Source organism: Microchirus variegatus (genome assembly GCF_963457635.1).
Source record: "Microchirus variegatus genome assembly, chromosome: 3".
Classification (NCBI taxonomy): Eukaryota; Metazoa; Chordata; class Actinopteri; order Pleuronectiformes; family Soleidae; genus Microchirus; species Microchirus variegatus.
The window spans coordinates 29,702,340-29,730,073 of record NC_139804.1 but is presented as its reverse complement, the minus strand read 5'-3'; the positions used below and the strand labels follow the sequence as shown (position 1 = coordinate 29,730,073).

Sequence of the window (27,734 nt, the reverse complement as noted above, 5' to 3'; positions counted from 1 at the left end):
TCAGTCCTCCTCAGAGCCCGCAGCCCCCCTCAGTCCGTTCATACAGAAGGGCAGGCTGGAGGAGAACGGGCTGTCAGACGGGGAGAAACCACTGAAAGGTGGCAGGCCGGCCAGCCGCTGCAGGTGGGGAAAGAAGGCGGGCGGGGGTCCCTTGTGGTGGTCTGAGCGTAGCTGCAGGCCATCACCGTGTCCTGCGCCGTGGTGGTGTGACGGAGGCAGCTCAGGTGGAGCGTAGCGGATAGTGCTTGGGGCGTAAAGGCTCTGAGGGCCCTGTGGGCCCAGGGCAAGGGGGTGAAAGAGGACCCGACCTGCAGCGCCGCCTGCAGCCAGTCTCTGGAGCAGCTCAAAGTCAGGGCCGCAACCTGCGCCGCCGCCACGACTGACCACTGCTCTCTCCTCGCGGGGCAGCGGGGAGGACACAGACATGGTGGGGGACAAGGCAGGGGACGGAGGAGTGAACAAACCTTTAGGTGGGGCTTCACTGCTGGAGGAGGAGTCAGGGATGGGGGTGGTGGGGCTGTCGCCGTTGAGGCTGCTGGAGGGCGTGTGCGCATGTGACGGTTGGTGTTGGGCAACGGAGGTTTGTGTGTGTGACCCCCAGCGGCCCCCGGCGCTCAGGGAGTCATGTTCAGTCTTGATGTTGGGGCTGCCGGACAGAGGAGACGGGGTCACGGCGCTCTTTAGCTGCTGTATCACAGCGCGGCCGTTGTAGCCCCTGCCTCCTCGTTCTCCTCGAGTCGTCGCGTTGTCTTCTCCTCGGTTCTGTTTGCCTCCTCCTGCGCCGTCTTCCTGTTTGAGTCTGTCCCCGTCATCTATCCCCTGCTCCCACTGAGCGTCGTCGTCCTCCTCCCCCTCGCTGTCGCTCGCCAGGTCTGAGGAGGCAGACACGCTCTCCTCAGCGTGACGCAGGTCCTCCAGTCTGCGGCGGGTTTCGGGGGGAGCGCCCTCGGGCTCGGACCTCAGAAGGCGCTTCCTCCTGTCTTCTGACTGAATGGCGGCGGGAGTGAATTTCTCTCTGCCTTTAGTGTCAGGTTCGCCCTTCCTGGCTGAGCCTTTCACTGACTGGGAACCTGTGGGAAGAGGAAGATTGTATGATATCCTGTGTGTGAGAGTGGGCTTCATGGGAAACAGAGTTTATCAATGTTTCCCATGAGTGTCGGATTCAAGCACTTGTGAGAGTGGAGGGCCCTGTGATGGACTGGTGACCTGTCCAGGGTGAACCCCGCCTTTTGCCCTATGTCAGCTGGGATTGGCACCAGTGCCCAACGCAAGAGTCATGTGGAGGGTAAAGTGGTAGAAGATGGATGAATGAATGAATGAATGAATGGATGAAAATTCAAGCACTTTTATTCAACAAAAGAGTTGCAAAATGAATAGAAAATATTGTCAAGACATTGACAAGATTATAAATAATGATTTTTCTTCAAAATCATTTTGCCCTTTCGTCAAATAACCAGCAAAACTGTTGCACAAGGGTTTTCTAATCATCCAATAGCCTTCTAACGCGATGAGCAAACACAATGTACCATTAGAACACTGGAAATGGGCCTCTATACACCTATGTACATATTCCATTAAAAACCAGACGTTTGCAGCTAGAATAGTCGTTTACCACATTAACAATGTATCGAGTGTATTTATGATTCGTTTAATGTTATATTCATTGGAAAAAAAAGAGCTTTTCCTTCAAAAAGAAGGACATTTCTAAGTGACTCAAAACTTTTGAACGGTCATGTATTAAACTATGTCAAGTCAATTTTGGGAAAATTAAGGCCCTTAAAAAGTATTAAAATTCTTAATCGCGATAATATGAGGTATTCAATTTTGTCCATAGAGTTCGACTTCAAAAAGTACGCATGAATGTGTTTATTTTCCTCCTCACGTTTATTAAAAACAACATGCTCGCCCTGCAAGATTGGCACGGGGACAACGTGACGTCGCAACAGCAAACACGCTCCTCCTCGCACGAAATAAACTCCAAAATTGTTCAGACATGGGAAAATCTAAGTTTATTACAAACTAAAGCTGTTTTGTAAGTTTAATACGTGTAAAAAGAAATAAACTTCAGGGTTCCTGAATATACCCTGTATAATACATACAGTACGTAATCAAACAACATTAAAACAGACTGTATTGTGCTTTTTAAATTATAATAAATCAAATGACAACACGTTTATTAGGTACATATGTTAATTCAATGAATTTCGGCATGCGTATATCGTCAAGATGACCCGAGGATGAGGAAGAAAGGTGATTTGAGTGACTTTGACAGTGGCACTGTTGTTGATCTGACTATTTCAGAGACTATGGATCTATTGGAACTTATTTTATTTCATATTTAGTGAGATTTCGGTTGTGTGTCGAACGTGTGTGTATCGTCCTACCTCGCGTCTGTGCGGAGGTGACGGTGGGTGAGGAGCTAACCCGAAGTCTCTCTGCTCTCATGCCCTCCGGTAGCTGCAGCAGATCCAGCGGAGTGTCGGGCAACTCTGTTGGACTGCACGATGGGAACGATGGACGAAAAAGGAGAGGTGGAGGGACAGAGAGAGAGACAAAAAAATGATCGTCTGCCACTTACAGCCTTTAAAAAACATTAGCGCCGCTGATTTCGAATACTTAAGAGACACAAACAAAATATAATCAGCCTAATAACAACCTCCAATAGCCACAGCGCCTCACCAACCCTTCTGACCTCAATCTAACACACACACGCACACACACTTCTCCAAACAATGGCCCTGACAGCACGTACAGTACACAAGCACTGACACACACACACACACACACACACACACACACAGGCAGACCCCACCCTTAAAGACACACACACACACTGCGGCCCACTCAGCAGCACCCACCTATACACACAGTTAAGCCCAGACAAGGAGGAGGCAACTGGAGAAGTTAATGAGCTCTTGTAATTACAGCACTAATTAACTAAAACACTATTCAGCCCCAAAATTCTGACATCCATTTGTTGTAATTATATAGCTTCAGACCAATTAGCATTGAAATGCAGCCTACTCCTCTTGTTTTTGTCTGACTGCTCTGCCGCTTTACACACTTTTGTTATTGTGTGTGTGTGTGTGTGTGTGTGTGTGTGTGTGTGTGTGTGTGTGTGTGTGTGTGTGTGTGTGTGTGTGTGTGTGTGTGTGTGTGTGTGTGTGTCTTCTGGGTAAATTTGCATCAGTTTCTAAGTGAATGTGTGTGTGTGTGTGTGTACAACAGGGAAATAAAAGCCTTTTTTTTTTTTCACCCTGCAGTTGTTTAAAAAAAAAAGAAAAAAAAGAAATAGTGATACTACATGAAGACAAAAAAAAATTACTTAGCCGTACATAAATTATTAAAATAATTCTGTTTATGATTTTTAAGGTATAATAAAATAATTATTATAATTAGTATAATAATTACAAGTAACAGCACAAAGTGAGATACACTTCTACATCTACACTGATGGGCTAAATAAAAACTCAAAAATCTAGAAACTAGAAAATCTGATGATCACTAATCTTAAAATTTGGAGTATTTATATGAAAATTTAAACAAGTATTAACTTTAATAGACCCCGGTAATGGGCTTGACTTTGATGTCACCGTCCTGTATTAAGTATCCTCATCAGTTTTCTCGCACGTTGAATGGTGTGAAACATCCAATAATCCTCCTGCGTTTCATCACCCATGCCTTCAAAGGGTTCCGTGTTCACAGTGATGTGCCGGCACATATATATATATATATTTTTTTTATATATATATATATATATGAGCTGGTGTCTGCGCTCGCACTGACCTGAGGACAAAGTTGACCCAGATGACGTTGCGTTCGTGCGGGGCTTTGTGGTTGATGGAGACGGTGGCTGTGGACTGGATCCACAGGTAGCCTCCTCTCCTCTGGAGCCAGCGATAGTAACCTGTCACCACCTGGCCTTTCCTCAGCACTGAAAGGAGAGGAGAGGAGAGGAGAGGAGAGGAGAGGGAGAGGAGAGGAGAGGAGAGGAGAGGAGAGGGAGAGGAGAGGAGAGGAGAGGAGAGGAAGAGAGAGAGGAGAGGTTATCAAGTCTGTCAGTTCATGATGATGACAGCAGAGGGCGCCTATCACAACAGGACTGCTCTTCAAACCCCCCCCCCCCCCCCCCAGTAAAATAAAGTTGGAATGAAACCCTCTTCAATTTTTCACACGTGTGTCTACTGTTGTGACTTACAGTCCTCGTGGCTCTGCCGTAGGTTTTCCAGGTCTTCTACGTGGATAAAGCGGTAACAGGTGTGTCCCACCACCTCTGCTGGGGTCAGATCCATATACTCTGAGATCCTGTGAAGAGAGGAAAAAGGTGCTCGAGCAATTTCTCTAGACGCTCCAATAACATTATCCACACAAACACACACACACACACAACTCCCACCTGTTCTCACAGTACGTGACCTGCAGGTCCATGTTCACTCGGAAGACAAACATGTTGCTCTCCATGCGGACTTCGTTCAGCGTGGAGGGCGGGAGCGTGTGCGCCAGGGCGACCAAACCCATGGGTCGACGCACTGAGCGCCCGGAGCCTGGCATGAGCGCGGGACGGCAGCGGATTCTTCCCGTCACATGGATTACCTGATACACACAAGACAACATTATGAGACAGCTTGTAAGACATTTACACAAACATATTGTAAGGCAGGGTTCAGCGAGTAAATGTGGTCGAGGGTCAAATTTTAATGTACACTACCGTTCAAAAGTTTTGGGTCACCTATACAATGTTTTTGTGTTTTCCATTAAAAGTCACACTTTTATTCATCAAAAGAGTTGCAAAATGAATAGAAAATATAGTCAAGACATTGACAAGATTAGAAATAATGATTTTTATTCAAAACAATACTTTTGCCCTTTTGTCAAAGAACCAGCCAAACTGTTTTCAGCTGTGCTAACATCATTGCACAAGGGTTTTCAAGGGTTTTCTAATCACCCAATAGCCTTCTAATGCGATTAGCAAACTGCAAAATGTACATATTCCATTAAAAACCAGACGTTTGCAGCTAGAATAGTCGTTTACCACATTAACAATGTGTAGAGTGTATTTCTGATTCATTTAATGTTATATTCATTGAAAAAAGTGCTTTTTCCTTCAAAAATAAGGACATTTCTATGTGAGCCCAAACGTTTGAGTATTGGGGCCAAAATCAGGAAAAGGTTCCTTAAAAAATCTTCAGTCAGTGGACAATAATGTGGACGTTGTCTTTAATCGGCAGCTTGTTACGACACTTGTTACTGTGCATCATTTCAATTTGAAGAATTACTCATCCTTCTTTGAGTGTAACACATTTGCGGTAGTTATTTTACGTGACATTTACTCCCCAAACCAGGCGGTTACCATGACAACAGCAGTGTTTATATTTAGTTTTTTCAAACCAAACATTTAGTTTAGATTAACCGACTTATATTATAGCAACAGAATCTATTTAAATCGCTTAATATGTTTTCAAAATAAAAGCTCTGAACTTTTTTGTGAAGATAAGCAAATCATTTAATATCAGATTTTTTTTTTAATATAATCTGCCAGGCGCCAGATATTGATACTGGTTTATATGCCAATTGCTGAGCGCTGTAAGGTATAGAATGTGGTAGCAGTGATGTGAAGCTGTCCTATGTGTAATTAGTTCATGGCCATAAAACACACAGAAAACGACCACAAGTGTCTGTTTATTGTTTTTAACTAACAAGGAGGTGAGTGCTTACGTGTGTGTATTTTCAAATCATGAAACACTACCTTGTATCCAGAAGACTTGACATGCAGGCCTCTTTTGGTGAGTGTGGATTTCATGCGGATGAAGAAACCACGATCGGGGGATTCGTCGGCGGGAGTGTGGGGACTGGACGGAGCTGCTGAGATTTAAAGAAGAGGAGGGAAAAAAACACAAAAAAGTCAGACATTTATCTATTCATATTTGGTTTGTGCCGTTTCTTTTTCCTCCTCTCTCTCTCTCTCTCTCTCTCTCTCTCTAAATTGACAGGATCATCATCATCACCTGGCTCAGGAGTACCAGCCAGGGACGAGGTGGACGCGGAGCTGGAAGCGCTCTCTGGAGCCACGTGGCAGCCGGCCTCGGCCCTCAGATGCGGCCTGATTCCAAGTCGCTCTGCCATCTCGACGTGGTCCGCGGGGTGGATGTAGTCAAACACGCTGCTGCCGGTCAGCTCCACCTGAGGAAAAACACACACACTAATGAAAAACACAAGTCCAGAGCACAAATACCTGCACATGAATGAGCACACGCACGCACACACACACACACACACAGAAAAAAAATCAATAGGCGTTATGACAGGAAAATGAAAGCGCTGCTCTGGGTTACAACTCAACAAGGAGTGTGAAGGTTGTAAGACATTTCCACACCCACACACGGGCACATACATTTAAGTCCAGTCTCCGAGGACTGAGTGACTACAGTATTACACAAATAAAACCAGGGGAGATAGAAATCAATTGCATTTGCTGATTAAAAACAGGTGAACTCCAAGTATCTCCAAAGGTCACATTACTATTCTTTCTCTCCCCCACCACCACCCATGTCCCTCTCTGCTCCTTCATTCAGTTACAGTCTCTTTCTCTCTCAGCCGGCATAAAGAGCAAGTGCAACAGCTCTATATGATCCTATCATCATAATGCATCATGGTCGCATCTCTAATCATTTAAAGGTTATAATGGCGCTGCTCTTGCATGGCATCCATAAAAGCAGCACAATCGGAGCACGGGTGATTCCATCTGAAGCGGCATAAATGAACGTGTGTGTGTGTGTGTGTGTGAGACAGCGAGAGGGAGAGAGAGAGAGAGCATGTGCATGCATGCTTACACACATGTATGCAGCTTCTATTACATCTGTGAGAGTGTGTGTGTGTGTGTGTGTGTGTGTGTGTGTGTGTGTGTGTGTGTGTGTGTGTGTGTGTGTGTGTGTGTGTGTGTGTGTGTGTGTGTGTGTGTGTGTGTGTGTGTGTGTGTGTGCCAATACCATTCCATCTGATAAAGCCATGGCTGCAGCAGCCTCACACCCTTGTCTGTAGGACACAGCCATTTATTACCGGATTAGAGCCATTTACTGCAGGCTTTATGGGAGCTTCAGCAGGCCCTCAAGGACATCACAGTCCGGGGAGATGTAGAGAGGGAAGGTGGGAGCGAAGGTAGGAACGAGAGTCAAGCGCGGGGGAAAAAATGTAAAGATGGAGGAAACCCCCATCGGGTCAGGAGTGGGGAAAAAAAGGGAGGAGAGAGATTCTTCATCCCAGACATGCTGGGCTTTATCTCTTGGTGGATGCCCAAATTTTTTTCTTCTGCCACCTGTTAATACATATTTGATCAAATATTTACATCTGATAGGCACCATATGGTGCAATTTTCCCACATTACAGGAAAAATGTGCTGCCATCAGACTTTGCAAACAAGTGGAAAACAATATAACCTTCACCTGGTCGAGAGTTTGAAACCAATAAATACCATCCACAGCATGTTAGACACGCCCCTTCACTGTCCACTTTGAAAACCCATTTTTACTCTTTGGCTTTCGACCCAGTAGTTTTATTGTATGACCTGTTTGTGTTGTTTTTAAATTTTCTACAGTTTTATTGTTTGTTCTTAGGTCTATTAGGTCAGTCTATTAGGTTGTTTTTCAAGTGCTTTATAAATAAAGTTGGATTGGAAATACAGAGAATGAGAGAAGGGAAAAAAAAGTTTATTTACTGTATAATTAAGAGACAACATGATATACAGCAACATCACAAAACTGCAGAAACCTCAGGACCAAGTGTACGTTTCCAACACACGTTTTCCTATATGCTGAGCATCTGTTAATGAGTCTTGTAAATGTAAATGTAAAACTTTAATAATGTTTAAAAACTAAGAATTATCTTCATTAAGGTGGTGGATATTTCTGCCTACCTCTGCCTGCCTATCTGTCAACACAACCATCAACGGTTAAGGTGTCTGTCTTTCATAAATAGAAAACCCTGTGCAAAGGGGAATTCTTGTCATTTCTTAAACAAGGACTAAATTTACCTCTGCTCAGACCCTGCACTGTACCATCCATCTGACAGCGACACAATCCCCCGGCCCTGTGGCATTGGAAAACAAGGTAGAGAGACAAACAGGTCCTTACGGGGCTTTAGCGGGGCTTAAGACCTATCCGAATAATATCACTCCATCACTGGCAAGAGGGAGGGATTGGAAAAAAAGATCAGACAGAAAGGAGAAGATGAGAAAAAGAAGGAGCGATTGAGAGGATGAGTCAGGCTCAGACATAAAAACAGGTATAGAATGTGGCACGGAGGGAGCGAGGAGAGACTGAGATCATTCAAATCTGTGTGTGTGTGTGTGTGTGAGAGCGAGTGTGAGTGTGTGTGTGCGTGCGCGAACAACACACCTCTGTTTCTCTGTGTATGTGACTAGACTGTCTGTTTTTTTGTCTCCGTGTGTCATTGTGTGTCATTGTTTGTGTGAGAAGGTGTCTGTCAGTGCATCTCCATGAACCTGTTTGTGTGTGTGTGTGTGTGTGTGTGTGTGTGTGTGTGTGTGTGTGTGTGCAGACATTCACGTACATGTATGTTGGTGTGGTGGGGATTGGGGGGGGGGGGGGGGGTTGTTGGTGGGGCAGTGAGCAGAGGAAGGAGAGACATGATATAAATAATAGCAGGGGGCTTTAATATGTATGAGGCATCCGGGCAGTGGTCCACAACACACTCTCAGCCCTCAGCCCTCACTGACTGATGGGAGAGGAGAGAGGCGGGGAGGTGGGGAAGGGGGGGGAGGGTTGGCGGGGGCTGCATACTAACCATTCCCAGATCAATTCTCTCCTCCCTCAATCTACCATCCTTCCTCCCTTCTCTTTACCCCATTTATCCCTTTCCTTTCTCCTCCCAGCCCCTACTTTTACTTCTGCATCCTTTCCACCTCTCCTCCTCCGCCCAATTCTTCATTTTCTCCAAGCCTTTGTCTACACTTCCACTATTCCATCCATCCTTCTTCAGGAACCCACCCTCCCACCCCCACCCCAATAAAAAAAATCTGTAATGCGGCGTTCCCAGGTTTATCCCCATGCTTCTGGACTGGAGACCTGAGAAGAAAAATGATAGTTGCAGGCCCCGGGGAGTGGGCGGCAGGCTGTGCCCTTGGTCAAGGTGTCTGACCTGGGTTAAGCCGGCTAAGCAACCCCCCCGTCTGGGGAGCAGCCCAGGGTGTAAGCCAGAGCAGTGGGGTCAGACGGGGGGACAGGAGGCGGCAGGACGGGGGCAGTCCACAGGGGCGACATGCCCTCTAAACAAACCACCAGTTACACTTTTCCACTCAGAACATCATTTGTTTGTCTGTCCTTCCTCTCTCCCCTGTGTCCGCCTCCACTCTCACATACAAAGTATAGTCAAGTGTTTTTGTGTCCTCTCCATCCCACCTTTCCTTTCTCTCTTTTTTATTTGTTACCCTCTCTCGTCGTTTGTTTCCATAAACACACACACTTTCTCGCTCATATATTCCCTAAATCACTCTATCTGCTCTTTTTGACTGTCTCTCTTTCTCATCATAAACACCCCCCCTCCCCTCCACATCCACACCCACTCTCATCCGTTTGGGAAGGTAAACGTGGTGTTGTATGTTCAAGGTTTTCCACGTAATCTTTGATCATAAATAATTTCATTAGAATGCTGATGGTTTGGGCCCTGTTTGAGTAGATGTGATGGGTTAGGCCATCTGCTCAGCTGATAAGAACAGCTCTGTTTTATTAGCATCTCCACCAAAGCCTCAGCTGCCTTGTTTACCTAGGCAATCCCAAGGCGAATTTCATTCCTACTGCACATTTAAACTCTATTTACACACTCTCTCGTCTTAACCACTGTCTCTCTTTCTCTCCCCTCCATTGCTCTGCTTTATTTTCTTTCCCTCTTACAATTGTCTGTCTGGTTCTCTTCATTTCTCCCTGTATCACCCTTTTATTCCGTCTTGTAGCTTCACCCAACTCTATCTTCCTCTTTGTCCTTGTATTTTTTTTTAAACAGTATGTGTGCGAGTGTGCGCATGTGTGTCTTCAGTGAAAACCCAAGGTGCTCCTCTCTTTATCTTGCACAAATATTGAATTCATGTCATCCTAAAGAATAGGTCGGGATCTTTTTCAAGTCTGTCATACACAACACAAACGCCATAGGTTACTGACGACTGTATTCATTCATCCACTTCACATTAGCTGTAAATTACCAAGGCGTATTAGGGCCAAGTATGAAATAACAAAAATGGGGGCAAAAATGGCAGATTTAAGAGATGTTAAGTGGTAAATCTACGAGAAAATAAAGTTGCAGATTCATGAGATTAAAAGTAACAAATCTACGAGAAAATACAGTAACAGATTTATGAGATTAAAAGTAGCAAATCTATGAGAAAATAAAGTCGCCGATTTATGAGATTAAATGTGGCCAATCTATAAGAAAATAAAGATTCATGAGATTAAAAGTAGAAAATAAAGATGCAGATTTATGACGAGATTAAAAGTAGCAAATCTACGAGAATAAAGTTGTAGATTTATGAGATTGAAAGTGGCAGATCTACGAGAAAGTCACAGATTTATGAGATTAAAAGTAGCACATCTAACAGAATAAAGTTGCAGATCTATGAGATTAAAAGTAGCAAATCTACGAGAAAAAAGTCACAGATTTATGAGATTAAATGTGGCCAAGTTATAAGAAAATAAAGTTGCAAATTTATGAGATTAAAAGTAGCCAATCTACGAGAAAATAAAGTCGCAGATTTATGAGATTTTTTTGTTTTTGTCAAGCAACCTCAACACACCACAGACCAAAACTTGGTAACTTCCAAAACTAGTTAAGTGCTGGTTTTAACTAACATCTGTGGCAGTTACAACCTGTGTGACAATATGACTCTGCAAATTCAAAAGGTTCTCATATAATTCTTTCAGTGATTAAAAGTCAAACGGTTGTAGAGTGGTTACTTCAGAGTGAAGGACTCCACACCGTGTGGCTATTATCTCTGACGACTGTCAAGACATGAAAAGTAAGAAAAGATTGGATCTCCAAGGGAAATGGACAAACTATTATCATTTTATTTTGAAGTCAAAGATAAGCGTGTGCCGCTGGTTTGTGGGGAAGTGATTGCAGGGATTAAAAAGGCTAATCTCAAGCATCATTACAGCTGGAATCATGCAGCTAAACAAGGTGAGGAAAGGAGACAGGAGACAGTTTGGGTAAATGTAATGCTCTTCTGCTGAGATCAGGGTAGTTTTTACTCACACCACATTCTGACACTGAATGGTTTAGTTGTCAGTAAACTTACAGCTAAGAACCGACAACCTCTTTCAGAAGGAGAATTTGTGAAAAGTCCCTGCTGCTGAAGCTAGAAAAATAAAAAGTGGTCCAAAGTTTTCGTTTTTCTTGAACACTGTTGCAGAGCAGATAAGTGAAATGGCACATATCTCTTCTCTTCTCTGTTAGGCACTTAATTAAATCACAGACATAACACTGCTAAAGCCCAGGACTTAGTTTGAGCAAAGCGAACTGTGAGCATCGCCGTCGTCATTATACCTCGCAAAGGCCTAACATTGCACACCTTCAAAGAGTTCAGCTCTATCCAAAAAGGGCCTTTGATATCATCATATCTGAGGCTAATTCATTCCACTGACCGCCTGCTTTTAAATGTACATTTTGACATTCATATCAAACTAAGACAGAGAGTAATGTAGTGGGTGGACAGTGACACCCCAATCACATCAAATTACCACATAAAAAAAGCTAAATTAGTTCTGTTCCCTCTCTCTCTCCCTCCCTCCCTCCCTCCCTCCCTCGCTGTACTATTCTTCTTACTTTAAAACATTCTCTCTTATCACACCTCTCCTCTCTTCCTCCCCCTCTCTTTCTCTCTCCAGCTGTCTCTATCTATCTTCCCATCCCCCTTGGTGTTTTTCCCCCTCCCTACAATCAATGTGGCTTTTAAGATGCCTATCGATTTGTTCCCCCAGACAGGCCCAGTGCGCTGGGGCGACACTTTGATTGCTGGACCAGTAATTACTGTTATTATTTATGCATCTGGGCAAAATGGCAGGACTTAACATTCACAGTACAAGAGGCCACAGGCAATCAACAGAGGTGAGCACCTGGAGAGGGAGAGAGGGAGAGAGGGCGGGGGGGGGACAGAGAGAGAGGTAGAGAGGGAGTAGCATTGGCCCCGAGAGAGTTGCACTCGAGAGAAGAGCGAGCGTGAGGAGCGCAGTCAAAGATATTCGGACACACAAACACACACACACACACACTCATGGGAGGGTATATGAGAGTGTAGGCACATGAGTGCAAATGCACTTGTATACAAAGGATTATTCTTGTGTGTGCGTGTGTGCGTGTGTGCACGTGCGATGGTGCCGTCTTACCTGTGAGAGTCCCAGGTAGATAGAAACTGTCTCTGAGATGTAGAGGAAGCGTCCCTCCTGACTGACCACAAACACAAAGCCATCCAGAGACTGTACACATAAAAAAAAAAAAACACACACATCACACAACAGCAGCCAACACACACACACACACACACAAAAAGGCAAACAGAAACAAGACAGACAAATTAGAGCAATTAGTGTGTATCGAACAAATTACAATGAGCAAGAGAACAAACAACCTGTCACCCCTCTGCCTCTTTTCCCAATTTAAAAAAAGTGCACGCACTCACACGTACGTGCACACACACATTCACACACACACACAAAAACACCTAAGCAAATAGAGCTAAGAAGCTTGCGAAAACCGAGCTTAGAGACCAGGGGTGTTTCAATCAGCTGCAATAAACTTGTAGTACTGGCCCACACACACACACACGGACGTGAACATTACACACACACGTGAACACACACACACACACACACACACACACACACACACACACACACACACACACACACACACACACACTCAGACACCAGTAAAGACACAGACAGAACCAGAGTCATCACAGTCTGCAATGACTCTAATGAGAAGTGAAAGGTATACAGCCAGGCCATTAGACAGGACTACTTCGGAGAATAATATTAATCGTCATAACAAGCATCCAGGAATGAGGCGTGCGCACACACATGCACACATGCGCACACATGCGCACACACACACAAACCTGTGCCACTTTGCTCTAGAAGAATGATTGCTATTTTGGCGGCCCAGTGCTTAAAGTGGCACTGGTAATTTATGCAACCGACACATCCAGTATGCAAATGCACGGCCTGGGTGTGAGGCGTCGTGTGTCGTGGCGAGGAGGAACCAGCCGCCTGAATGTCGGAGAACTAAAGTGCAATTATCAGGCTATTACAGCGGAAGGACGGCAGGGAGGGGGAGAATCATACAGTTTTTCTGGAGCGTTAATTTGATTTCTATCAGCGCCGTTCCCCGAGCTTCCCTTCCTCTTTAAAATGCCAGAGGAGAGCAGACATATGTAACGGTTCTTTGTTTTACCACAACCCTCTCACATCTAAACTCTTAGCCTCTATTCCCTCACCCCTTTTCTGTCTCTCTCCAACTGTTCCCACTCCTCTACTTGTTTCCAACTTAATCCCTCCAACTTTTTCTTTATCCCTCTCTCCAGTGGTTGCTCTCCCCTGCCCTCCACCTCCTCCCAGTCTAAAGTACAATCCGTGGTGTTACCTTTTTCCACACTTCCTCTCACTCTTTGTCTCTACATCTCGCATTTCGTCATCCCTGCAGCCCTGCAGCCCCAGAATCCCCCCCTCAGGCTCCATTCATCCGTCAGTGAAAAAGGGAGGCATTCTTTGGCAGCCAACAATATTGTCCAAGCATCTGAGGGTTATGAGACGTGCGAGTGTGTGTCCATGTGTTTGGAGTTCGCTTAGAAATTGAAGTCCCACATTGAAGGAGCGAGGACTTGAGCCGGACACCACATATGATCGCACACAGAGCCAACACACACTGATTTACAGCTGAGGCCACCGGTTTTGATCAAATGAAGTCGTCAAAAGTTTGTGACACACAAATGTGTCCATACATTAAATCCTCAGGAGTGTAGATGGAGGCAACTGGACTTCTTCTTCAGAGCTTCTGAAGGAAAAAGTCCTCTTCAGGAAATGAAGAAAGTTCAATTGTCTTTCTATTTATACTCCCGAGGATACAATGAGTGAGATATTTTCCATTATGCAACAGGGCCACATTATAATATGTGCTTATATATGGAATCTAATTTGATATTTTTTATTCATTATTCAACAAAATTTGTTTTACCTGACACAGGCATTTGGAACTTAAGTTTAAGTTTAAGGTTATGTGTTGCTTCGTCTGCTTTCTTACTTCCCTTTCTGTTGTTATGTGCTGGGGAAGAGGTAATGTTACTTTTTTATGTCTGTTGAACTGTGATCATTGCCGTTTGGACTGGAATTATGCGACTGACAGTCGGCCGGGCTGATTATCGGCGCCGATATTCGGCATTTTGACATATTGGCATCTGCCTGTATTGAAAATGTATGTTAACTTTATAAGACATGCGACTGAGCCTGGGAGCTTCCTGCACGCTGTCAGAAATATAAAACAAAGATTTCTATTGTCTAGGATACAACAACAAAAAAAATGAGCATGTTGCAAATCTGAAAAGCTGTTTAATAAACATACGCTCAAAGGCAATTAAATGTTAAAGTTAAATGTTGGTGTTTGCATTATTCAAAATTTTGACGCCAATATTTTCACTTTTACTGCAAATGAACATCGGCACCAAATATCATTTATCAGCCTCCTTGACTACTAATAATCTGTATCGGCCTTGAAAAAACCATATTGGTCCATCTCTATCTTATACTGTATATCAACAAGATCTCAATGAGTTAAACTCATGTGTCTTCAAAAAACTTTTTCACAGCAGATATTTATCTACATGAATCAGTAGGACAAATACACAGGTTTTAACACTAACATTAATTAGTAACCAGAACTGTGCTCTTGTTCAAGTCTAACCCTAAGGGAAGGTCACATTAAATATTTGACACGTCCTCCTGAACAGAAGAATAGAAGCTGTTTTTGTGTGTGTGTGTGTGTGTGTGTTCCTAAAATAATTGTCATTTTAAAACTGCATACATGTTCCCCAGATGTTCTGGATTTTGCCTTGTCCACATTCTGTCAGGCATGTTTCATTTTCATTCATTGTCATATGCCCGGGATAACAGAGGCTTTGGGATAAACAGAGAAAACAGAATTTCCCACATAACATACACCACTGAAATGCAGATGCAATCTCTCCTCACAAACTCACCCCCGGAATTGTGTGGAAACAACAAAACACAAGCGCACACATAGCAGTTTCATGATATATTTACAAAGGAAGAGCTGGGCTGTGTGTCGAGGTCATTACCTGCAGGAGGTGAGCCCCGAGGTGCTGCTCAAATATGTCAGTGGCTAGCGAATGAGATGATCGTCTGACTGTTGAGTTAGAGAGAGAAAACACACGCATCAGATAATGAAGGACATCACAGTAACAGAAACTCTTTATTTAGACTATAAAGGAGATTTTTTTTTATTATTTCATCCATGAGAATAGCAAATAATGTCAACAAACTTCCATGTTTAAAAGGTTTCAACATCAACGGTCAGATTATAAAGCCAAGACAGGACAGTGACAGGATCACTGCCAGTGAAATACATTATCATTTACATTATAATATGATTATCATTATATTATGTCTGGAACAGATTTCAAATAAGTCTCTGTCAGAGTAGCAGGGCTCGTGGAAGCCCTTCATCTCCACTCAACGTAGATGAAATCTATCTCAACAAATGTGTACTTGTTGTTCCCATCACTCTCTCCCTCTAATGATCAAATCAATGACAGAAATAAAAAGCAAAAACATTGGTTTTGACTTGTTTCATGGCATGAAAACTGATTTACAACTATGTGATATGAGGAATTACACAAAGCGATCGGTAAATAACAGAATTTGAACCAAAATGCATTGTGAAACTTGAACCAATCAAGTGTCGAGCGCTCTTGTGCCTCAGAAACAACAACAACCACCACCGAGCATACGGACGGACACACAACACACACACACTCACAGTGTCCGCATCGCCACTCTTAATGCATCCCAAACACAAGCTATCAGGGCTGCTTCAGTGCCAAAGTGGTGCTGTTTACCAAGGCAATTACAATCCAAATAGAGTTGGAGGTGGTTTGGGGAGGGGGGGGGGGGTAGGTACGAGAGGAGCAGGGAGGGGGTACGAGTGGGGAAAATGAGAAAACTCTACGGAAGGCAAGAGTGATCACTTTCTCCGAAGCGAGCGCCGGGCACAAGAGGCTGCGGTGACGTGGAAGATTAATTTAGTAATCAGCCGTATTTACTGTTTAATGTCAAAAAGCGTAGGTGATGTGATGTGTGCACCTGCAAGTGTGTGATTGGAAAAGAAGCGTGCACCTTATGTGAGAGCACTAATCTCAAGTCCAACAGAGTGGCTTTTGAATACTGTGTCCACTATCCAGCAGTGTGTGTGTGTGTGTGTGTGTGTGTGTGTGTGCGTGGTTTGTGCGAGAACATAGGATGTGTGCGAGGCTGCATGCGTGACTTTAAGGATCCTTGGATAGCCGCGCGTGTGTGTGTGTGTGTGTTGCTGCAAGGCAGAGGGAAATCAATACGCGTTATGACAGGAAAATGAAAGCACTGCTCTGGGTTACAAGTGAACACAGAGGGAGGGTCGGGGAACACACACACACACACACACTGCCCAGCTGCCTGTCTGTGATGTGGGGTTCAGTGAATAGAAGAGGGAGGCATTCCATTAGAGCAACAGACACACACACATACACACACACACACACACAGAGACCCACACTTTAGGAATACACACAGCAATGAATTCTCATGTACGGACTACACAGTGGCAACATGCCCCCCGATTAAACAACACAAACTCTCTCTCCCTGCACTCACACACACATAAATACAGAGTTGCCGGACAAAGCCACAGTGGCATTGTGAGATTGGGGTCCCCCTGTGTGACAGAGTGTGAATATAAATAAGGCAAGTCCATTCAGGGGCTATGAAAGGGGGTCTGGTGCTGGGACCCTTCAGCCGAGCCGGTCGCTGGCTGCCTGAAAGGGGGATGGGGAGTCCATCGCACGCTCTCCCTGCCTGCCGGCCTGCCTGTCAGGCACCGTCGCAGGGCGGGAGGGATGGAGCTGCATCACTGGGGAGTCTGGAGGAAGCGACCCCCATCATGACCATATGAGAATGAATGAAAGTACACACAGAGACACGCACGCGCTGATGTTATTTTGCGATTACTGCACGAGTGGAAAGCAACGCATGGAGTGTGCGTGTGTGTGTGTGTCCCAGATCCCTGGAGGAGGTGAAGGTGACGGTGGGTGATCAGTAATGCTGAGTAGTGTCAGGAGGGGCGAAGGATGTGACATGACGGATGAGTCTATGCACACATACTCACCTAGACCCCACCAATACACAGAGGACCATTTATTAAAGATTGCCAGGGTACAATAGTGTGGCCAGGAAACCAAAACACACTGGTGTGTGTGTCTTGTGGTGTTGGTATCTCACCCTGAGAACAAAGATCCTTCTGTGATGGAGCTATGAACCCCTTGCTTCAGTGTGTGTGTCTGTGTGTGTGTGTGTGTGTCTTTGCATTATGAGGATCTGTCTGGAGAATTAATTCAGAATTAGCTTTCAAACACACATATAACACTTTCACAAACTACGGGAAGGAACCCGCGGAGCAAAAAGGCTGCTCGGTGCACCAATGTGGATCACAACCAAACATCCAAATTATTTCTTCCTCACACTTTCACCAGAAAATGTATTTAAAATCCATTTTAAGTAGAGATAGACCGATATGGTTTTTTAGGGCCGATACTGATTATTAGGAGTCAAGGAGGCCGATATTCATTTGCAGTAAAAGTGAACATTTTGGCTTTTTTTAATCCTAATTCAAAAGAAGATGTGTTGTCACTTCCCCCGTGTGCTTCATTGCATATACAGACATGACTGAACAAGTAAGATCCCACTTACAGATCTCTTTGATGTGCTTTTCACAGAAGTTCTGTCATTTACAGACACAGAGAGAGTTTTTTAGAGGTCGAATAAAGATGTTTTTCAAATACACTGTGTTTTACCCACACAGCGGTGCATTCTGGCCTCCCATGACTCATTTAAGCAGAAACAGCAGGACACATTCTTCCCAGAAAAATACTCCACAAGTCCTTTTATTCAATCATTTGAAAACTGAAGCATCGAGGTCTTCTAGAAATGGTTAAAAAACTGTTTGTTTTGGATACTTTGGTTCAAAAATCAAACGGAAATGAAATTGGATGGACGCAACGTTAAAGTGCGTGCTCGCAGTTTCAATTTACATCAATGCAGAACAATGCGGTTTAAAAATAGGCACATTATGTTTTAGGTGATCAAAAGTAAGTGGAGTCACCACGTGCTTCTTGGGTGTCATTCAATTGTTGTTCAGAACACATTTTTCCACATTATTTATACTCTGGACTCCAACTGCACATAAATCTACTGCACCGGGCATTGAAGCACGGGCAAAAATAGACGAGTACCTATTTTTAGACTGTGTTTACTATAGTTTTACCTCCAAATAGTGGATCAAATTCTATATACTGTTCACTTTCACGGTCTCTTTGTTTTTGTTTTATAGCCACGTTTCCAGACATCAGCAATCGACCATGTCATGTTATCAAAGTAAAAGTGGACTCAGGTGAGTATGTGTACATACAATAGTACATGTAACATGTCCGTGTTGAGGCCAAGATGCAGACCTGAGCCTGTGTGGCTGCACCAGAGAACTTTTACTGCTCCTTTATGTCACACTCCCATTTCATTAGCTTCCCTGGAGTTTGCCGCTGCAAGGTTTAATTTCATTGTGGGAATAGGAGACAGAATGGGACGGGGCACGATTGGACACGTTAATTATAGTCTGACTCGCAGGGTCAATTCCCAGGGTCTCCCCGTGCACTCCATGAGAAGAAAAGATAGAAATTTCATTTGAATGATTTTCATTATACCTCTATCTAATACATAATTTAGTCCCACTTCAGTTCAAGAGTAATGGCTACACATACGTGAACACGCACCCAAATATTCCCCATCCTATGTGCAGAAACTCACACACATACACCGTCTTCCTGTCCACCCCCCCACAGTGTCAGCCTTTTTTTTTAATCCAGGTTAAGATGTTGCCATGGGAACCAAACAGATATAGACGCAGTGAACCTCACGTTCACTCTCTCTTCTCTTGTCCTGTCTCAGTTTGCATTTCAAGTGCGGCCACAAGGACAGGTGAGGCGACACGCAGTGCAGTGCAGCGCGAGAGAACTCGGGTTATGCACTTAAAACAGTCTGAAAGTATACTGTAAAATAACAGGCACGCTCGAGCACACTTGGTTTACTCCATGTTCACCCTCTTGTAGAAGGGGAGGGCCCATGAAGCTACTTTTAAAAAGGAAATGTCATTTTTAGTGAGTGACCACACTTGATTTGGGACAGCGCAGAGCAGTTGGACACAGTACAGTACGCCGGTGAGAATACTGTGTGCTCTTCTTCTCCCATCTCTCTCTCTCTCTCGCTCTCTCTCAAGTTTGGCTCTGCCATCGGTTTCACACTTTGACGACAACAACAACAGCTGGATCACCTGCTTGCTTACATCCAAATGTGACGTTTCAGCTGTTCAGACACGGAGAGCCAAAGAGAGAGAGAGTGTAATCGCAGTGTCCTTCTCTGACGCAATTATCTGCTCACGCTGACATCCATCCCTCCCCCCATCCTTCCATGTCTCTCCCCTATCTCTCACTGTCTCTCCTCCATCACTCCCTCACTCCTCTTGCGGTCGAACATAATTTGAGTGCAATTAACTTGCCTTAAAAGCCCCGGCCGCTTTAAACGCTAAAGGGGAGGCAGACGCAGGGAGAACATGAGGAGGTGAGGGGGTGGGGAGGAGAGAGAGAGGCAAGGGAGATGTTGGCAATGAAAGAGAGGAGGAGAGAGAGAGACGAGGGGTTCGAGTGAAGGCAGAAAGAAAGTCAATGTCACCAGTGGTGAGGAGGAGAGAGGTGTGTTTGACCTCACTAACACAGACAGTAAAACACTTGAGCTGGCCCTGTTGCTGGCAGTCAGTTGTCATTGTACTGTACCACATAAAAGACTGAGGAGGAGAGGAGCACAGCTGCTGCACTGCACCTGCTACAGGCTGAGGTGTTACACCGTTATGCTGCCAAGCCTTTGAATCAAAGGGCCAAACAATATTGAATCTTTCCAGAATAAAGTTGTTATATTATGCGAATAAAGTCGTAATATTAAGAAAGTCGTTATATTATGGGAATAAAGTCGTAATATTAAGAAAGTCATAATATTAAGAAAGTTGTTATATTATGGGAATAAAGTTGTAATAATACGAGAATAAAGTTGTAATATTATGAGAATGAAGTCGTAATATTAATAAAGTCACAATATTATGAGAATAAAGTCATTATATTAAGAAAGTCGTTATATTATGAGAATAAAGTTGTAATATAGGAATAAAGTTGTAATATTAAGAAAGTTGTGATATAACAAAAATAAAGTCACAATATTATGTGAATAAAGTCGGAATAATTACGAGAATAACGCCATAATATTATGAGAATAAAGTCACAATATTAGGAAAGTCGTGATATTACGAGAATAAAGTTAGAATATTACGAGAATTAAGTCCTAATATTACGAGAATAAAGTTGTAATATTACATTAATAAAGTTGCAATATTATGAGAATAAAGTTCTGATATAATGAGATTCTTTATCATCATTAACTAATATATTGTAGTTATTGTAGTTGACCACTAGCAGCCTCACCACCGCCAGAGGGTGAAGCAAATGCAGAAGTGACCTAAACCTGGATTCTCTTAAGTGGCCATCAGGGGGCGACTTCACAAACAGCAGTTCACAAACCAGTGGTTTGGTTTTGAAGAGCTAATAAAACATTGGTCAGAAGTCTTGTTTTTGCTGATCTACATTGGTTTTCTCACATCAGTGCATCGTGACACCACTGATGTTTCAGGTCCTTCAAACACATCAGTGACGTCAGCTGGAGAGTAGTATCCAACTGCCTTATCATCATATTAAGTGTGTCTGTGACTTGGCATAGCTGTGTGTTTTCACAGGAAATGAAAACAGATATAAATACACTTAATGTGGATGTCCAGTAATAGTCATCAGAACGTGTAGAAATGATAGCCAAGGCCACGATAATAAAGATCATAATACAGCAGAACTATCCTTTAAAAATGCAGAGAAAATGAGAAAGAAAAACTGTCCCCCAAAGCAAAATTTACTCAATATAGGGAGGTTTTGAAATATAAATGATTTCAAATAAAAGAGTTCAGTCCTTGAATGGTGCTGTGCAAATAAGCGCATACACACACACCCACAGAAACACACACACGTACCAAATGGGAATGACCATCATGGGTCATTTTACTTTTCCTTCTTTCCGCCTTTCCTTTCCATCCTTCCATAATCTGTCTGTCTGTCTGTCTCTCGCTCTTCAACCCCCCTCTCTCCAGCTTTCTCAATCTCTCTCTCTCTCTCTGTGAAGGTCATGCAATTGATTTTCCTCTGTCTATTCATTTTTCAAGACTGGCTTTGAAACGTGGGAAGCAGACAAAAGCCACACCAGCCCCTCCCTCCCTACATCCCTCTCCTTCTCCTCTGCTCTGCTCTCATCCACCTTCTCTCCATTCTCCGCCGTCCCTCGCCCGTCCAAACACCCTCAGAGGAAGTGTGGAGGAATGCAAAACCCTAACCCACCCTCCTCCTCCTCCTCCTCCACCTCCATCCACACTCCTCTTCCACCTCAGTCCACCTCTGCTTTTTTCCCCTCCCCTTTTATTCCTTCTGCTTCCCTTCCCCTCCTCTCCCATCCTCCTCTTCCTTTCAGCTGGATCTCTGACCACATTCCACTAACGGAATTAAAGTCATGCATCACACTTAAAACCCTGCCAAAGCATTGTGGGTAGACTTGTTCAAACTGATGTCCAAATTAGCATCACATTTTCAGCCCAGGCCCCGCCGAGTCTTTGTGAACTGCTTGTAAAAAGCAAATCTCCAAATATTTAATAAAACTTACACACATTAGATCTCCGAGGATAATTCAGACTCTTGTAGCATCCATAGCTGCCACCTGTTGCCATTCTTTGTGTTTGTCTAATGCTCTCAACCATTTTTCTGTGACCTTCGCGCTTCCGTGGCAGACTTTCATATATTTACAGTTATGGTTCCACGGTGCTTCTCATTCTGGACGTGAGCAAAGCAGCAAAAACCTCGAAAGCATCCATCTTTCCTAGCACACTTTTCGAGTCGCTCACAGGACAGGCGCAGCTACTTAAGCGCCTACTTTTCCAAAGAGCAGGATATTTTTCTATCAAGGCCAAGGGGAAAATGTGGAACACTAAGAGAAAACAACTCACTGCGTGTCGAGCTTTAGTCAAGGTCACAGCGTTTTGAGAGCATTCCTCTGTTTGTAAATCAAACAGAAACATAATACACTACACATATATATGTATATATATGAGTGTGTATGTGTGAGATCTGACAGCTTAATGAGATTAATCTGCTGCAGTTTGTAAAACGGCCTTCATTTGAAAACAGCAGAAACTTGTCAGACCTTCAGTGATGTCGGCCAAATCTGAAAAACAGCAGCACGGAGGCCACATGAACACTAAAGCCTATTATTTTACATACTTTGATATAAATTATACACTATTATAAATAGAAATACTCACATAGTGCCTAAACAAGTAAAGCATTCAGTCCATATTTTAGTCGTCACTTCATCACTCACTTGTCTAATCGGCGTGAAGTTCAATGTCCCAAACCCTTCTCCCCCTCCGAGCTGTTACTGCTGATTTAACCCCTAATCAACCAAAATATCCCAAAAATATCATATTTTTCAACATATTTGTAAAAATAAAAGTAGTATTAGTTTATTTAGTTCTTACAATACAAGTACAATAATAATTTCCCTCAAAGGTTACTAACCTGGAATAGGATTTACAAATATAACAAATATAACTCCTCACAGATTTCTGATTTGAACAACAGATAAATAAAAAAAGAACATTATTTCTCTAATAGTTTAACAACAACATAATATAAGGTAAGTCAAGTATTCATCCAAAGCAGTCAACGTTGTAATTATTAATTATTCACAGCAGACAACGTTGGACATGAAGCAGTATGTCAAATAAGCTTTTTAACTCTTCTAACTTCTCTTTAATTCATAAATGTACATTTTAAAACTAAGCCCTGTTAAATAATATGAAGACCAAGCTGAAATTACTAAGTAAGTAAAATGATATGTAATCACATCATAATTATATCTTCTTTTTGTATTGTTAGCTTGTTTGTTTTATTTATTATTTTTCTGCATTTGTGTTTGTCTTACAATTATCCAGGCTCCGTGTCGTTATAATTAAAAGTTTCCACAAAAAAACAAGCTCTGCCGCTGATGCACAAAGACCTAACCCTCGAAGGACACACTGTGACACATTTCGACAACATCTGTACAACAAATCCACACTTGGAAGGATCCAGACCCTGGATTGAGACACAGCTTGTGTCAGATTATCAGGCCACGCCCCCTCACTGCTCCACACTCTCCTCCTCTCCCACACTCAGGTCTCAGCCCACTTCTTGGCGCTTGGCAAAAATCAGAACTTAGCCAGAGTTAACTGTAGAAGAGTGGGTTCAGTTTTTTTTTGTTTTTTTTTTTTAAATGAAGGCCAGATTGATATAATGTGAAGATTCCCGAGGGCCAACGGTCCCTTCATACTTTTTTAAACAGTAAAAGTTACATATAAATGCACTGTTTTATAATCATTGTATTTTCATTGTCACAATTGTCATTTTTAAAAGAATGAAAATCTGGCGTCAGATAACGCATCTCTTTACCAGACGAGCTAATCAGGATGACATGATAAATCTGAAGCTGACTGAGGAGCCATTTTGGACATGCCTGGTGTAAACCATGAGTTAATATTGTGATAAAGCTAGTAATACAAGACATAAAACATGGTTTTTGGCTCACATTTGCTGACTTTCAAATTAGATATGAACAGCAAATGAACACACACACATAATTGTACTGTAGCTGCATCATTTCCCCCTCAGTAATAGTAGCAATTAGACGAGCTGTATAATTACACTGTCCTCGTTATATAGTTAATTTCTGTAATTACAAATCGCACCAATAGTTTTCTCCCTCTTTGTGTAACATCCAATCCACCCCCCAACACACACACATACACACTTATCCTATGTAAAATCCTCATATGTCTGTACGCACATGTATGTTTACAGGTTTGTGAGGTGTGTTCACAAACACAGCAGCAATAATTACAGTTGTTAATAGAGGACGAGATGTTTGTGTGTTTGTGGTGTCTCTGTGGGAGGGTGTGTGTGGGCAGATCAGACTGCTGAAGATTGCTTTCGACTGAAAGAGTGAGATGTGAGTCGAAACACGACTTTTAAAGCGTTTTTTTTTTGTGTCCATTGGCAACGCGGCACGCATGGCCATATCTATCTCTGCAGTTCAGTTTTCATTGTAAGCAGAGCTGCAGGAATCAGCAGCGAAATGATCCGTCCCTGCCGTGTTTAACGGTGCAAACCTGCACACTGCAGTTGATAAATTTTAAATGTGAATGCCTAAAACAACACAGCCCACTATATACAGTATATACTGTATATTGTATCACTGTATGACACATCTTCAGTATAAAATGTTTTAAACAAATAGGGTTATGCTTTCACCTGTGTTTTCTCTGTGCAAGAAATTATAAGGTTTGGTTTTCTACTCCTGGAGTGCTTTCTCGAGTCGGAATTAACGTTTGTTTGTTTTATGTATATTTTAGTATTTAAATGCCGTCATATGTTAATTTAATTACTCGTTTTGTCTCGTTTCCAGCTCTGCATGCTGCCAAGAATTAAAATGTGATGACAAAACTGCACTACAAATTCTTTTTGGGCTAAAAACAATCACATTTCGGTGAATATTTATGTATATAAATACAGAACATTAACACCTGCTGGTTTCTTCAAACTCACAGATAAAGTGCACAAGGACATGACCTCAGTGCCCTTAAAACATCAGAGGCCCTATTTCCTATTAACTGTGTGTTCAGAGCAAAAGCACAAAACATTTTTTCTAGGTTCTTTAAATGCATACATATGGTGGGGGCAGACTGATGCAAAGAGGCATCCATACAAGATTACAGTGTTTCATTTTGAGTGAAAAATTTGCATGCGTCCCAAGGCTCAATGTATTAGCTTCATAAAAGTACAGAGACGAGGGCAGGTAAGGGAAAGAACCAGAGTTTCTCGTGTGTTTTCTGAAAGCTGAACACACAAACACCCACAGATGTGGTTGGTGCAACAACACAGCTGGTGAATTGTTTGAGTCATTAAACACAAATGGTCGGGCAGTGAAATTTGTGCAGGAAAAAATGCGGAGAGAATTTGATTTGTTTTCTGTCTGAACGCACTTAAATAGTTGGTCAGTTATGATACATTCTCTCAAATACACACAGTATTGTTTCTCGTCAGGCCTCACCTTTGCTGCAGTTGCTGTCGCCCTCCATCAGGGGGCTCCAGGGCGGGTCCCCCTGGCTGATAAAGGTGCGCATGTGCAGGTAGCTGATGGTGAGCCGGATGACTGAGGCTTTATCCAGCTGGCTGGTGATGGCCCCAGGTAGAGGCAACATCTTGGCCAGCTCAAAGAACTCAAAGTTCTCCTTCCCTCTGCGCGAACGAGCCGCATTGCGAGACTTCTCTTTACGAAGGTTTTGCAGACTGTGGGTGGAGTCCAGGGCGGGCGGGGGGTGGGAAGGTGGGGGATAGAAGGGACAGACACAAATATACGAAGAAATAAATACAAGTAGTGAGAGAAAATAGCCTAAATCAGCACTGTGTAAAAAGATCAGAAACTGGCCACCTGTTGTGCTTGGATTTTAATGACCAGAGCATCAATCTAAATAACCCATTTTTATAAGCACATATGACTGTAATCACTGCTGCAATTCAAGTGAAGCAATCTCCATTCTTACCCCATCTCTTGGCCTGGTAATTACAGACAAACGCCCCTCTTCTATCTGGCAGAACAGTCTTAATAATGCCATTTTCTCAAAAATCCATATGTGAATGAACACACACACTTTCCCTCCAACCCCTTGTTCTTTGCCTCTCTCTCTCTCTCATCTGGTCCTGCACTGGTGAGCCGGAGCCATGATTGAGGGATCAATAGGAGAGGGAGGGGCAGAGTGACAGAGGGGGGCTGGGGCTCAGGTAGCCTGTCTCTCTGATTGGGTATTGACTCTCCTCAATGAGGCCTGAGTGGTGGAATTATGTTGTCACAGCCACTTCATCCAAAGAAAGACCACAAGTATTATGTGTGTGTGAGTGTGTGTGTGGACTTGTATTTGTTACCTCTTTAGGACCATTTCTGTTATAAACACTGCCCTTTTCATGGATTAAAGCTTAGTCCTAATGAGGCAGAACCTCATTTCCGAGGTCCTGGTTAAGGTTAGAGGAAGTTGTGGTTATTTTAAGGTCAGGGGTTAGACATTAAACTGGTTTTGGTTATGGTCAAGTATAAAGCGTCGGTTGGAAAGTTAAAATAGGTAAGTCAGTCCTCACAAGAATAGCTGTGTGTGTGTGTATGAGTGTGAAAGCAAGAAAGAAAACAACAAAGAAAATTGCTGTTGTTTTCACAAGTTTATACCACACAGCTGCTGTGACATTGCAGACATGTGTGCACACTGTGTGTGTGTATGTTTGTGGTGTGGTCTCAGACCACTGCTAGCCTCTGTAACATCTCATTATTATACTGCCTCAACCCCCGGCCACCAAGAACAATCGATACGCACACATTGATTCTGCTTAGTTTTTTATATCCGCCTGTAAATGACCCGCCTCCATTAATAATTCCAGCCAAATTTAGTTAATCTCCCAGTAAAGGGAGGAGATTCAGAGCGCTGACAGGATTGGCAGGTGAGCAACACAACAGGTTATATGTCGCACCTCGTGGATTGGGTTTCATTGATGGGGAAATTCTTCAGGCTGTCAGTGTGTGCGTGCGAGGCTGTTAACGCGAGGCTTTCACTTTAAAGCCATTAATTCACGGGCATGCATGAAGGCTTATATACAGTATCAATATATATGTGCGTGTTGTGTCTCACCAGGGTAGGGTGGGAGGCTTGGCCAGCAGTCCTTGCAGAAAATCCCACTCCACGCTCACACACTTCCCTTCGCTGACGAACGGCATGGTCGCCATCCTTCTCCCCCAATCGCGTGCCGACGCTGCTGTTAACGAAGGCTCTGATTGGCTGAGGGTGAAACTGACTCAGACCTGGAGATCCGTGACAGAAAGAAACAAGAGGAGGGGCAAAAAGGTCAGGTAAGATTGATTCATTGACTAATAATAGTCATTACAGTGGGAAGCACAAGTCCAATTTTCCACGTACGAGTGAGCCTTTAATCTTTTAATTAGCGAACATGTTTTAGTCACAGTTTACTCTGTAACCTGCTTCTCAAACAAAATACTTCCAGACCCGGGGTGAGTGTGAAGAATTGCTTTCAATAAAGATTTTTGAATATGATAGACTACGACGAGCATTTAATCCTTTAACACCTAAGCCTCAAATGTCTGTCTGGAAAAGGGACAGAAAATGTCCTGAGTAAGTAAGTAAGAGTA

The 27,734-nt window shown here is 43.3% G+C and overlaps 1 protein-coding gene across 1 annotated transcript; it reads right to left on the bottom strand.

Annotated features, from left to right (window-relative positions):
- npas1 (neuronal PAS domain protein 1) lies at positions 1-27,314 on the bottom strand (the record flags this gene model as incomplete). The annotated part of the gene is made up of 11 exons (XM_083886739.1): positions 1-1,070; positions 2,385-2,497; positions 3,787-3,934; positions 4,199-4,305; positions 4,397-4,593; positions 5,747-5,862; positions 6,006-6,180; positions 12,387-12,476; positions 15,350-15,417; positions 25,596-25,834; positions 27,220-27,314. The coding sequence occupies 11 exons, from the start codon at positions 27,312-27,314 to the stop codon at positions 1-3; spliced, it is 2,418 nt and encodes an 805-aa protein (XP_083742865.1).
- Positions 27,315-27,734: the final 420 nt, after the last annotated feature.